The sequence below is a fragment of the Rhododendron vialii genome, chromosome 12a, assembly GCF_030253575.1.
Source record: "Rhododendron vialii isolate Sample 1 chromosome 12a, ASM3025357v1".
NCBI lineage: Eukaryota > Viridiplantae > Streptophyta > Magnoliopsida > Ericales > Ericaceae > Rhododendron > Rhododendron vialii.
Genome location: NC_080568.1, coordinates 4,834,730 through 4,849,199, shown reverse-complemented (window position 1 = coordinate 4,849,199; position 14,470 = coordinate 4,834,730). Strand labels below are relative to the sequence as shown.

Genomic DNA, 14,470 nt, shown 5'->3' with positions numbered 1-14,470 from the left:
TCTCTTTAGATAAAGTAGATTAGAATTAACGAATGATTAAAAAAATAATCCTTTCCTGCCTTTTTGGTTTTTTTTTTTCTTTCCGTATTTACTCATATTTAGTCACACTTCTTATGAATTATTATTGTTCAGACATGAAAAGAGGTATCGAAAAGTAGGGCTGCAAACGAACCGAGCCTCTTACGAGCGGCACGTAGCTCGGCTCGTTAGTGACTTGTTCAAACTCGGCTTGGAAGTTAAACAAACAAGCTCGAGCTAGGATAAGCTAGGCTTGAGTTGGCTCGCGAGCCAGGGTATATACACTTAAATTTAGGATTTTTATTGTATTTCATAATTTTTTCTTTTCATTTTCAGTTTCCAGTCAACCAAGAGAAGCGAAAGCACACGCACACCAGCACACCATCCCTCCATAGGAAAATGAAAGATATATACCTTCACAATCAAAATATTTTTGGTTGTATTAGGCCTATGAGGATATATATATATATTCTCCGTTGAGGCTCGTGAACAAGCTCGAGCTCGAGTCAAGCCAAGACCCGCTCGGTTCGAGCTCGACTCGTTAAGTTTTCACTGAGCTCAAGCTTGAACATAATAAAGCTCGGCTTGACTCGACTCGTTTGCAGATCGAAAAGTATCAAATTATTACTTTTACCCAAATTTCCAAGGAAAATAATAAAAAGTGACTTTTTAAGCTTCTCTACCGACGAGAACCGTCCCCGATCCCCACTCAAATTACCAGAACACCTCTCTCTCTCTCCAAAAATGGAGAAAACATGGCCCTCTCGAACCAACGCCTCTCCCTTTACCTCCCTCCACCTATCATCAAAACCAAACACCACAACCACCCCCCGTCAAAAATCCAAAAACACCTCCGAATTCCCACCAAAATCTCGATTCCGTTCAACCCCTTCCTCTTCGTCCTCCTCCTCCTCGTCATGTCCTTCCACGTCATCATCATCGAACCTCCGCCGCGACTTCTCCGCCCTCCCCTACGACGTCCTCGCCCAAATCGCCGCCAATTTCACCCACCCCACCCTCCAAGCGGCGTCGCTCGTCTGCAGGCAAGCACAGCCAGTTTTTTTTTTTTTATTTGGGTTCGACGATCAGGGGTATCTGTGCCAGCTTACACGCATTACAACTAATCTCTCCCCAGTCCGGTCAAGGGCAAGCCTTTCATGCAGGGGCTAGGGAATTCACGGGAAATTACTTTCTTGGGGTTTCTTGCAGCCCGACCCATGAATCAAACCTTGGTCAATTGTGTGGGAGCAGCCCACCAACCAACCGGACTAACCCTAACCCTTGGGGCTCACAGCCACTTTCTTTAATTTCTCAATAACGATAGAGTCGCTAATTTGCCCTGAAAACTGTTTTGTTCTAGTTTTGTGATCTCATGTATCGAAAATTGTGGCTACGCGCGTGTGTGCAGGGCATGGGGGGACGCGCTGAAGCCGTTACGGGAAGCGATGCTGTTTCTCCAGTGGGGGAAGCGGTTCAAGCACGGCAGGGGCGGCGTGAAGCGGAATGTGGAGAAGGCGCTGGAGTCGTTCTTGAAAGGGGCGGCACGCGGGTCGACACTGGCGATGGTGGATGCGGGGTTGGTGTATTGGGAGATGGGGAGAAAGGAGGAGGCGATGAGTTTGTATGGGAGAGCGGCGGGGTTGGGTGATCGGGCTGGGCAGTGCAATTTGGGGATTTCGTACCTGAGAGGTTAGATTTTTAAGGAATGGAACTGTTAATTTGTAGGTAGGGTTGCGAAGGAGCTGAGCCGAGCTCAGCTTCGAAGTGTTCGATCTCGGCTCGTTCAAAACTAGCCTAGAATAATTGAGCTTGAGCTCGACTCATTATAAACTCATCTATTATTGAGGTGTTTGAGCTCGGTTTGTTTACTTAACAAGCGTCTGTAAAGGAGCCGAGCTTTTATAAATGTGAGCTCAACTCGTTTACTAAACAACTCAAAACTCGAGCTTGTGCTCGACTCGATTACTAACGAGCCAAGCAAGCCCATAACGGGTTATTTTGATTAATACGCTGCATTTGTAGGTTTGTTGTTTGCAGCCCTGCTAAATTGTAGAATGGGTTATTTGCTTGTCTGTTAGTTTTCGCTTGATTAATGGGTAGTTTATGTAATTGCGGTTGTTTGCTTATAGGGTGACTAGCGGCAGGGTACATGCAATGCGCTTGCAATGAAATTATGCAAATAGCATGAAGAAAATGTACAGACTATCTAATGAACCACTAACACCAATTAAACATTAAACAAGAGCATTCAAAATGGTTTTCTTGGTTAAAAATTTATTTCTATTGGAGGTAGTTGAAAATGGTACAAACAGAGAGGGAGAGGGAGAGGGAGAGGGGCGAACCTTCAAATGCTGCTTGGGAGATTAATCTCTAAATGGAATCCACTATGGAGTGAGACGTGTAAGTGGGAAAGAGAGGAGAGCGAAATGGAGCTATGGCAGTTCTTTCTTTCTTTTGCTCATCAATTCTCCCTATGCAGTTAAAAAGGGTATTTGATTTGAGGGGAAAAAAGAAACTGTAGTAGTTAAAAGTGCAGTTTGGAGACAGTAAACGTGTGAGCAGCTTCAGAAAAGTGTTCATACCAGCTTGGGTGTTCCCTTTGTAATAGATTGGTAGATGGATATTGCGGCCTTCGCTGCTATAATTGTGGTTCTGACTTCTGAGTCTGTTGCATAAGAGGATGCTAGTATCAATTCCAATTAATAAACCAGTTTCAATAAACCAATAGTCAGGATGCATCGGTAAAGAAGGGATTGAAACTTGCTGTCTTCTTGTTGGTTCCAAAATTCCCATTTCCACTTTTACTGCAGGTAACATACACTTTCTCATGAATGAAGCTGTATCTCATGCAGAGCGTACTTTTACTGATTGCTCGGTGTCAGTCGGTGACTTTGGTTTAGTTGATTTAGTATTAGCCTACTGCCAGCCGCCAGGATACCATGAATATCGCTTAGTTCATAATTTTTCTCATTGGATAGCAAGTATATGTATGCGAGTTTCTGTATAAGTGTTGGCCATTGAAGTTGAGATTGACAATACTTATCCTGGTTATGAGATGAGACTTCTTTTGTCCAAGATGCAAATATCAACTGTAGTTAAATATGTAATCTCCAGTTTTGAAACAACCAACAATTAAGCAAAGCGTCAGTAGTTTAGGTGAGTTACACTTACTGTCTTGTTGTTGGTTACAATTTGCATATTTATGGTGTGGTAGTGCATTTAACTGCGAATGGAACTACATAGAATATTAAGTGCACTTACTGTAATTACACCCTGATTTTGTTTAGCGGGTTTATTATTAATCTTATACCATAGGCTTAGGAGACAGTTTTTGTTGTTGGTTGAATTCTTTCCTTAATTGAATAGCTTGGTTATTGATTTTACTTGCTCAAGGGCTAATACATCATTCAATGATTGTCTCTACCCTGGTCATTGACAGCCTTAAATTGACATCTAATTGCATGGTCATCTCATAGTCATTGTGACTTATTTCACTTCCTTTCTTGACCTTTGTTATTGAAATAGTTTTAGTTCTCTTCTTGATGGAATGGTAGTTATCATATATTTATGGTATTCCCCTCAGTATGCAAGTGAACTGTTGATTAATGGCTTCAATAATATTTAACTATTTATGTAAGATCAGATATTATGCTGCATGTTGTAAGGAGTCTTATGAGTTATGATTGCTATCGTGTTTGCAGCTGAACCACCAAATCCAAAGGAAGCTGTCAAATGGTTAAAACAAGCTTCCATTTCTGGTCATATCCGTGCACAGTACCAGCTCGCCCTATGTTTGCATCAAGGTCATGGGGTGGAGCAAAATCTACCACAAGCAGTATTCAACCTTCCCTATTTCCTTTAACTCCTAGAATTTATTAAGATTCCTGTTGTAAGGTATTTTGCGAAATTAGGCTTCTAGTTGCTGATTAGTATGTAACTGCATGCTAGGGAGTAAAAACCTAAATTTACATGAGGTGTAAAAAAATAGGACACGAATTTCATAAATTAACTGACAGGATACATGAGGTGTAAAAAAATAGGACACGAATTTCATAAATTAACTGACAGGATTCGTGTAGCCCTAGTTGATTGGTGCACAAGGCTTGCTTTTGGTTGGTTTGGTTATGTTATTACCATCAATGTGACCTACTTTTGCATGACTTGTTTTCCTGAAGTAGCTGAGTCTTACTGGTTTTCTTTAATTTGATGCAACTGTTTTTGGCTGGTCATTGCCGTGGTCCCATCCAAGTTATTCTTTTGTAAGAGCTAAATGAGAAACAGGATTTTCTAGAACTCAATGTGGTTGGAATATGTTCTTTTGCACTTTTAACTTGTTAATCTGAATTTTCCTGCTGATAGCTTCAGTTTGTAACAGGCAAGATGGTATCTGAAAGCTGCAGAAGGAGGCTATGTGCGTGCTATGTATAATACTTCATTGTGCTACTCCTTTGGTGAAGGCCTGGTGCAGAATCATCGACAAGCGAGGAAATGGATGAAGCGGGCAGCTGATCGGGGTCATAGTAAAGCTCAGTTCGAGCATGGACTCGGTCTCTTTTCTGTACGTAACTCAGACATATAGCTTTACCAGTTTTCCTTTCTTTTCTTTGCTGATGTGTTCATAAAATTGATTATAGTAATTCTGGTTTCACACTGCTTGGAAAGGTTGCTCTCTCCTTTTGTGTGTACTTTTGGCCAATGGCATTATATAATGGAATCCATTGGCAGCTGCATAAATGACTAGAATTTGATTATCAAATTAGTGCATGTTGTAGTCGTTTTGACCCTTATATAAGCCTTACTGAGTTCAGCACAACAGTATTTATGGATCCTTTTAAGTAAAAGTGTCCCCTTGTATTTGGCGGTTACGTGAGCGAGCATGCACATTGCATACTACGTTTTAACGTTATCTAGGTAGCGTTTTGATTCGTTGGAATAATTTGCGGAAGGAATGCATTTATCAATTTTAGCCTCCTCCCAATGGAATGAGCATTCACCTAAAGTTGTGAAGGAGGAGTTCCATTTGTAATGCGCATATTTTCATTGTTTAGTTGGACTGAGTCTAAAAGTCAGAATGAGCATTTCGAGTATAGAATTATTTCATTCCAGCTTCATTCTTGTAAACGAATCTCTGCCATAGGGTTGAGGGAGTCTTTTGGAATCTGATGTTGGCATTTTAAAGCAAATACATGGACAGGAGGGGGAGAAGATGAAAGCTGTAGTATACCTGGAGCTGGCCCACCGAGCGGGTGAAGCAGCTGCAGCTCATGTCAAGAATGTCATACTCCAACAACTGTCTGCTACTTTGCGTGATCGAGTTATGTCCCTTGCTGATAATTGGCATGCTCTGCCTTCATCTCGCTGAGTCATATAAATGATATGTAACTCAGGCTGGGAATCAAGGCCTTAGCAATTCCCACAGGAGGACAGCAAGTGATGATATGGGTTGATGGCCCCTTTGTCTTTACTAGTCTTCGGTCTCTTGAACCATTCCAGCAGAGCTACATCTGGATGTTGGAAAAAAATCAATCTTTTCCACGACGGAGTGTTTCGATGGGGACTACAAAAAAGCACTAATACCTATGTACAAAAGGTTTCTTTCGCACCCTTTATGTGTCGGTTAGACTTCATGCTTGTTCTTGTAATGCTTTCCTTCCTCTCTCTTCCCCTGCATCCTCACCTTTCATCTATGAAGGATTTCTGTTCAAGTTTTACAGTTTGTTTTTTCTGGAATAATGTATTACACAATGTTATAATGGTTAACTGCATATTTTCACCATCAAAAATCAGTTTCTTTTTCTTTTTTTAGGGGGAAGGATCTGTTTCCGGGTTTCTGTACTGTTGTCATTTTCATGGGTTCTGAAGAGCTTGGATTGCTTGGCAGGGAAAAACAGCTATTGTATCCTATGTACTTGTAAGAAAATGGGTGATTTGAGTGCCTTGGCAAGATTTGCCTGGAAGAATAGTAGTTTTGCATTTCAGTGACTCTAAGCTATTGCAAGCATTCCTCAACTTGGCAAACTGTAAATTAATTATCCAATTTTCAGGTGAGGGTTTGGGATGCCGGATGAAGACTCTAGCGGTGTTTAGGAAATTCTGTGTAATGACCTCCTGAGGAATCCATGCATGTTGTCATTACTGTTGAGATAATTATTGAACAGACATTTTTGATTGAATATTTGGAGCTATTGTTGCAATGTTTAAGATTATCAGAGATCATGTTGCAATGAATTGGTGGTTACTGGTTAGGTTTCATGGTCCATGGCTTAAAGCTCGTGGTTCACAGCAGGTTATGACCTTGGGTTTTTGGCGTGACAATTGTAGTATCGATGTCAAGTTAGACCTATTGACAGGCTGGGGTGGATTGATTCATATTGCTACTATAGTAGCCGTTGATAACAGAGCTACTAGAGAAGTTGTTCATTCCATTACCGTCAAACAATGCTGTCTTGGGACATATTTCTGCTGTTGAACGCACATTTCATGAAACAGAGAGTGGATGGAGTGAAACCTAAACATGGTGCCAAGGAGGTTGAAGCAGGTAGAAGCAGCACGAGTAGCACACTACTACCTATCCACATCCATGGGGCCAGAGATTCAGTCATCAATGAATCAAGGTACTTCCATATTTGTAAAGTAAATGGTGTTCAAGGTATCCACACCAAAACTGTAAACTGAAAAAGGGGGGGGGGGAAGGAAAGATCACTGCCAGTCTAGAAAAGAGGATGTCATTGTTCAGAAGGATTATAATGTTTATCAAGAAATATATGAACAAGTATCAATTAGCAGTTCAACTTATCACTTTGTTTCAAAGTAACTGGCAATTTCAAACTCTCTTCAGAGCTTACGTGAAGGCTTGTTGAATAACCAAGACTTAATTGGCTTATCTTCTTCCTCACCCTCACTAGGGTCTCCTTTACCGATTCAGTCTTGACATTTCTGGACACTTGCTCTGAGAATCCGATGACAAGAACCACAAGTGAGACCACATACCCATTACATTGACTCAAAAGACCACATACCCATTAGTCCATTACATTGACTTGAAAGAACGAAAGAAGCTTCAATTAATTCAAATGCAGGCTACGAATGAAATAAAGTGTTCGTGACACACAATTGCTAACAACCTAAGGTGACAGTTATAGGAGCCAAGATAGAAAATACACAGAAGGAAAAAAACCAAAAGTTGCAAAAAGCTCAAAGATGGATCTGGGAACCATGTAGTAGGAAAAACATCATGCGGCTTCACTTTCGGAAACCAAAAAAAAAAGAAAAAAAAGAATGTACAACGTGGTAAAGTGATATATTGCCATATACAAGTATACAACACATAATTTACGAAGACATCGACAAGTATTCAAGACTCCAAGAATGACTTCACATTGCAAGCCGATAGGACAACCGCTACCAGCATGCATCTTCATCTTTGAAGAAAGAGTGCGGCGCCAACCAAACCAAGCCATAGTGAGAACCCTACCCAGAAAGCTCGGTTCTTCTCCCAATCAACCGGAGGCCGCCATACCATGAAGTCCCCTAAATAGTCTTTGGTTGATGGAAGCTGGTTGGATGTTGATCCACTTCTTCTTTCATCTCTGTCCTTGTTTTTATCAGTCCATGTCCCTGCATAGCTGTAAGAGCAGCATAAAAAAATTCTGTCACCTACTTTTGAATAGCTGGAAGGATCTACACAACCAAATTATTATGACCTTACAGAAAACGAAGCCATTTCCCTCAATTAATGAGTCATTTGTCCAAACTTTGCATAGCCAAACCATCTAAGTAGATAACTGTGAAATCTTCCCCACTGGTGCACCTTTAGACCTCCAAACACCATCTATGCCATCTTGTTTAATCCTCACTTTTCTAAGCTATAAGTGGCAAGCGATTTGCTTTTTGGAGAATCAATTGCAAGTTGAACTAGATATCACGTAAGTGACAAGCCTTGGTTCAACTCATACGTTGCCTACATACTTTATTGTTCAACTGAACTGAGATTATTGGAAAGGTGACAAATACTAGCAACTTCTTTGTGATGATGTGATGCTAGCTCAATTTGGAATCATAGGACAATGATTCCAAGACTTGTTATTATGGTACGTATGCCTTACATTCTTCTCAAGCTTAAAATATCATAGTCTGGTACCTAAACCTGAAAGAACGTCGCAAGGCTGGATTTTTTCCACCTTGTGATCTCACGCAATCTACACTTCCACTTCTAAGACGTAGTGCTTCAATGAAGCGAGACCCTGAAGAGTAACCAGAGCACTAAATTGTTGTTACTCCATAATGAATGAAATTGTCAATCAACTAATATTCAAAGTTCAAACTCACCTATCATAGCTAGAACCGATCGTTGGTATGGTTACCATCTCCTCTCGGGATATCTTCAGCTTAGGTGCTTCCGAGATGTAACGAAGATCGGCAGCTTGGCGTCGGATGCTGAGGATGGGATGCTTCCGCTCTAATTGCTTAAATAAAGCAATACAATCTCGATGGCGGTTGTTAGCTTCATATGCCATAGCAAGCCATATTTGTATCTACCACACCACAACCATTGTTTTTCAGTCCATCAAAAAGTTAAAAAAATTCTGCCAAAGAGAACCCTCTTTCATCTATCAACCAACCTCACCACCAAAGAGAGTTGGCCTGTCGATGATTGTGAGAGCGCCTTCAAGAAACTCAATGGCACGTCCATACGTACCCTTCTCATAAGCCTTCTGACCCAATTGGAACATCAGTTGGGCCATCTTTCTCTGCTCTGCTTGCTCCTTAGCCACCTGCTCGCCCATACCAAAACAAACCACCTTTAGCGTCACTGCTAGCCACATAAACACCAGAATCAATTTCATAAACTTTGAATTCCATGTTTTGCCTCCAAAATCAGTACCATAGCTATATCTTTACGCTTTTCCACTATACCTTGGAGCAACTTATACTTTCAAAGAAAATGCAATGCAATGCAATGCAAAATAAATTATCTAGCCCGTCTAAGAGCATCTCCAATGGTGGTTGGGTAGCTAGATGACTAGCTATTGGTACAGTTTAGTAATGAAAAGTGGCTAAATTACGATATTTTCGCAATCTTTACTCCAACATACAAATACTAGTATTTCTTCTATTTTCCTCACAAAATGTCAAATATTCAAGATGTTATTTGTGGCCATATGATGAGAGAGAGAGAGAGAGAGAGAGAGAGAGAGAGAGAGAGGTACGTACCGCTAAACTTTGTGCCAAATTTGGCACTAAATACAACAATAGTTAAATACGGCAAGCCTTTCACATAGCTATTGGAGAGCTTGCTATCAAACTTTAAACCAAAGTGTAGCAAAGCATGTCATCGGAGAAGCTCTAATCTTTGTAGTTTATTACAAGAAGATAAACAAATTCTCAAATCTAATTCCCTTGTTTGGTCACTGAGAAAAATTCAGAGAACTCAGCTAACATAATCGGAACAAACCTAGTTTCTGAAAGGTATTTGAATCTCCTGTGAATCCCAATTAATAAACTCCTTTTCAAGGAATTTCTCAAACCAAAAACAGCATAACAATGCTACATTCCCCACATTTCAGTAGGGGTGATAAACAAGCTGAACGACTTTGAAGAGTTAGTCGTTTAAACTTGATTTGAAAATTTAACGAGCTTCAAACCATGTTCAGGCTTTAGCTTGTTTATGGAATGAACCGATCTCGAAAGAGCTTCACTCGAGCGCATACGAACCAATCTCGAGTAGCTTGAATGTTTAATACATCATAAGCCCAACGAACCAAGCAGTAGATTGTTCTACCTTTATATGATAGCTTAACGAGCTTAAAAAAAATTTAAGCTGAATTGTTTATCTAACAAATCAATCTTGAATGAGCTTTTAACGAACCAGCACGAACTCGAACATTTGGGTTCGTTTTCCAGCACTACATTTAAGCATTTCCTTTTCAATTCACAAAGTACGGATTTCTTTAATAAACGAAGGGGGGAAAAAACCTCCAACCTTTACGAGCTCTTTTCTGACTCTAATTCTCTTATCCTCCTCCGTCTCCTCCTCCTCCCCTCCCTCTCCTCCACCACCCCTCACCAACTCCTCCGCTATCCTCTCCAACTCCTTCGTCTCCTCCAACTCCCTCAACCTCTCCCTCATCGCCTCCTCCCAATCAAACTCATCCACCTCCTCCTCCTCCTCCTCCTCCTCCTCCTCCTCGTCGTCCAAATCGTCGTAATCGGCCGCATTACTCGCCTTCGAATTCGCCTTCCCTCGCTCGCCAATTCTCCGACTCCGACTCTCCTTTTCGGAATCGAAGCTGTTTGCGGCGACGGAGGGGATGTGGTGGTGGTGGTAGTGAGGGGGGTTCTTGTTGGAGAGGCTTAAAACGACGTCGGGGGGAAGCAAGCGAGTTTTGCGGTCTGGAAGTACGGGACGTGGGGAGGTTACGTCGAGGAATAGGGCTGGGTTTCCGACCACGGCGGACATGTCGACGGCGTCTTCAGAGAGAGAGAGAGGGAGAGAGAGAGAGAGAGAAGTGAGATATGGAGCTAGGATTTCATAGAAAAAGGAAACGGATAAGAACATCCGCCCCAGCCTCTCCTCCTTTGGGGCGCTCTACTTGTAGTAAGTTTGAAATTTATTTTGGTATTTTTTATTTTTCATAATTTTTTATTTTGGTATATTTTATATTCCCTCCGTTCCCTTTTTAAAGTTCAGTATTCTATTTTGGCATGTCCTTTAATAAATATCTATTTTATAAAGTTAATGAGTAAAAATTGGTACATTTTTCATTTTGCTCCTAAAAGTAGATTTCATTTTTGAAAAGTTAGTGAGTAAAAGTGTAATGATGATGTCTCCATATAAGGTAAATAGGAAAAGTAAAGATAAAAGTTGATGTGAAAGGTGTAATGATAATATTTTCTTAATAAATTGGACTTACGAAGCAAGACATTTAAAAATGAACGAAAAGAGTAGCAATTTTGTACTTGACCAAACAAGAAGCGAGACTAATGTAAAATAATTTTCGTCCTTTTGGCTCCTTAGGCCTTGTTGGGCTAAATAATTCATCTTGGATTATTTTTTGTTTTTATTAAAAAAATCACATTTGTTAATTATTTGTTAATTTTTTAAGAATTATTGTTTTGTCATGATAAAAGAAATCTAAAAAGTACAAAATTATGACCGAAACTCAATTTTTTTTGAATAAAGACAAATATAAGTCAATAAGCCAATTTTTGCATCTTTATTCAAAGAGATGTATTTTGATCGTAATTTTTTACTTTTTAGATTTCTTTACCGCCCATTTGAATGGTGAGAAAGGGTAAGATAAGAAAAGGGAGTCATTTCTCATAAAATCTTACCATTTTTGGTGAGATTGAGTGAGAAAAGGGAGAAGCCTGTCAAAACATTTCATTTCTATACTTTTCATTCTATTTCTTACCAAAATAGTCAATCCAAACGAGTGATTTGGCTAGAAACCAAAACCCTTTCTTTTCTTTTCTCCTGAAATCACTCCATCCAAAGGGGCTGTTAGTCATGTAAAGCAATAATTTTCAAAAAATTGACGAAAAACTAACAAATGTGATTTTTTTTAATAAGGCAAAAAATAATCCAAGATAAGTTATTTAGCCGAACAACACTATAGTATCAGGTGCAAAGAAACGAATGTGATGTGAATGCTCTAAGGAATGAAAATAGATTAGTATAGTTGAGTTTCAATGAAATTATTTTATTTTTCATATGCAATTTTAGTTTTGCATTCTACTATGTTTCATCCAACGGTTGGATTACAAAAAATGAGCACGAAAATTTTAAGATACCGCACAAACAACAACGGATAATTTTAAATCTTACTAGCTCTTTCCTTGGTTATATTGGGGCATTGTGCTCTCGTTTCATTTTCTTTTGCCTTTTGTGTTCGCTCCTCCTTTGTCGTTGCTTTGACTATTTTCTCCCTCCCTCGGTCCCTCCCTCTCGCTCTCAAAGCATTGAATTCGTCATTCATTTTCTTCGTTTTTTTCTAGCGCTTTAAGTATTCCCCGAACTTGTACTAGATTGTCGTCAAAATGATTTTCTTAATTTTTGTCGATTTTTGTGTTCTTCATCTGTTTTTTGACTATTTGTTACTTAAGTGGAGATCGTCGTTCGGCCAACGAATTCGTCAAGATGAGCAACCTCTGATTATGTTGAGAAACCTTAGATCTCTCTCTATATATGATCTCTCTGAAAGCATCGAAATTATCAATCATTTTCTTCGTCTTTTCTAGCATTGTAAGTGTTTCTGAAACTTGGAGATTGTCGTCAAACTGATTTTATTATTTTTTTTGTTGAATTTTTGTGTTCTTCATTTGGTTATTTGTTACTTAGGAGCATAGTTGTTAAAACCTTACGATATATGATACGTGAGTCCCCTTCTTATGAGGGATCCCCTACTTAGCTTAAGTGCGGACCTCATAGATACCAATCGAATTTCGATGATCCGAGCCGCTCAATGTGATCAGAACGTGATTTTAAGGGTTGTATTGAGAAATCGTCAAAAAAAATGGTCGGGAAGAGCTTCATCCGAACAGTTTTTTATTGAACGGTTCAAACAAAAACTGCTCAAATCAAGCCCTTTCCGGTCATTTTTTTTGCCGATTTCTCGCGGGTACCCTCAAAATCACGTTCTGCTCACATTGAGCGGCTCGGATCATCGAAATTCAATCGGGAAATGAGAGAAATGAGGAGGTCCGCATTTAAGGAGCCTATTTAAGGTCCTCACAGGAAGCTCACTGTATGATACGTATCCTATGAAATATCTAAAGTTTTTGTGAGAATTAGTCACATGTGTAATTTTAGAATTATCTCAAAATCTATCTTATATGAAAAAATATCTTTGTACTGGAGTGTTCTATGGAATATAATATAAATAAGGATGGGTTCTAGCCATTTTGTACTAGACAAAGAAAGTTTAAGTTCAAGTGTAATACAAAAACTCTCATTCCTAACTATTGTCTTCCAACTAAACAATAGAAACTCATACTCTCCCAACAAACGTATCTTAAGACACGCGATCGTGTCCCGAAAAATACTACTTAGGAGTAGAGGAGATCGTCGTTCGGTCAACAAATTCGTCAAGAAGAGCAACTTCCGATCATGGTGAGAAACCTTAGATATCTCTCTATTTGAAAGGAACAAATTCGTCATTCATTTACTTTGTTTAACTAGCGCTTAAGAGCATCCGCACCGGCCTCGGCTAATTTTGGACCAAATTAATCTTCAAAATTCACTTTTCTACTTTAACTAGTCACTTTTTAATGATTACACAAAATCAGACTCTTTACTTTCACTCTCTACTCAATAAAATATTATTTCTTTATTTACCCCTAAAAAATTCGTGTAAAGGGTGGATTTTAAAGTAGTAAAAAATACTTCTCAGCCCAGCTTCTATCACACCCAGTTGGAACAATTCAAAAGAAATAATAAAATACTCTTTAACCGATGCACAGTGACACGTTAGAAAAAACGAGGAACTGTAGCTAATTTATATTTTGGTGAGATGTGAGCGAGGCTGATATTGGGCCAGTTTTGAAGGATTTCTCGCTACAATAATAAGGAAGGCTGGTTTGACCAGCTTGATACAGATGCTCTAAGTGTTCCTGAACTTGTAGATTATTGTCAAGCTATTTTGGTGGTGTTTTGTTGATTTTTTTTGTTCTTTAACTGTATTTTAACTATTTGTTACTACTACTTAATATAGGAGATCATCATGTTGTTTTATTTTGATCTTTAACTGTATATACACTATTTGTTACTTAAGAGTAGAGTAGAGGAGATCATTGTGCGGTTTTCTTTTGTTCTTCAACTGTAATTTAACTATTTGTTAATTAGGAGTAGGGGAGATTAAGAATTTTTTTTGGGTTGATATGAGGTTTATAGTAGAGGAATGCACAGTATATTAAAAAACTACCTCCTCATTTATGTATTACCACTATGACTATAATTACCCAATTCTGTGAGGTGTTAAGCAGATTATCATTAAAAAACTACCTCCTCATTTATGTATTACCACTATGACTATAATTACCCCAATTCTGTGAGGTGTTAAAGCAGATTATCTGATTCTCGTAGGTGAGATATGCAATATTGGTGGTTGAATAATATCAGCTTATATGCAGCCTTTAAAGGTGATTCTGCTCGAATCAAAAGAAGAAGAAGGTGATTCTGCTTGAAGGAATCCTCGAGATGAAAGACAGTTGGAAAGACGCTTGTCTTTGCGGCAGCTCCCCTTGAGTTGGCAAAGAGCATGCAGGACATAAAACCCATAGTTTCTGTGTTGTGGGTATATTCATGTCTAAAATTTACCTGCGCGTGATGAGCATTGGCAGTAGCAGTCGCCGCCTAAGCAGCCTACAATAAAAATAGATAGCATGAATTGTGCATAAAAAAGTTAAATTACTTGAGATCGGTTCATGTTAGGTTTGATTCAAACCTATTCGA

At 39.3% G+C, this 14,470-nt stretch overlaps 2 protein-coding genes across 9 annotated transcripts; one reads left to right on the top strand and one right to left on the bottom strand.

Annotated features, from left to right (window-relative positions):
* Positions 1-683: 683 nt before the first annotated feature.
* On the top strand, positions 684-6,229 carry LOC131311656 (F-box protein At1g70590). 7 transcript variants are annotated; one of them, XR_009195531.1, is made up of 6 exons: positions 684-1,061; positions 1,427-1,707; positions 3,720-3,853; positions 4,394-4,576; positions 5,198-5,608; positions 6,063-6,229. XR_009195531.1 is itself a non-coding variant. In XM_058339181.1 (5 exons), exons 1-5 carry the CDS (start codon positions 763-765, stop codon positions 5,378-5,380), a joined length of 1,080 nt encoding a protein of 359 aa, XP_058195164.1. In that variant the 5' UTR covers positions 684-762; the 3' UTR covers positions 5,381-5,822. The 7 variants fall into 7 exon arrangements, 3 of the variants coding, with proteins under 3 accessions (XP_058195164.1, XP_058195166.1, XP_058195165.1); XR_009195530.1 differs by having other exon boundaries at positions 5,825-6,229; XR_009195533.1 differs by having other exon boundaries at positions 5,156-5,608; positions 5,825-6,229.
* Positions 6,230-7,236: 1,007 nt separating this feature from the next.
* On the bottom strand, positions 7,237-10,582 carry LOC131311655 (uncharacterized). 2 transcript variants are annotated; one of them, XR_009195529.1, is made up of 5 exons: positions 10,001-10,582; positions 8,640-8,792; positions 8,347-8,552; positions 8,159-8,261; positions 7,617-7,643 (listed from the first exon to the last, which is right to left on the bottom strand). XR_009195529.1 is itself a non-coding variant. In XM_058339179.1 (4 exons), exons 1-4 carry the CDS (start codon positions 10,574-10,576, stop codon positions 7,436-7,438), a joined length of 1,143 nt encoding a protein of 380 aa, XP_058195162.1. In that variant the 5' UTR covers positions 10,577-10,582; the 3' UTR covers positions 7,237-7,435. The 2 variants fall into 2 exon arrangements, 1 of the variants encoding a protein (XP_058195162.1); XM_058339179.1 differs by lacking the exon at positions 8,159-8,261 and having other exon boundaries at positions 7,237-7,643.
* Positions 10,583-14,470: the final 3,888 nt, after the last annotated feature.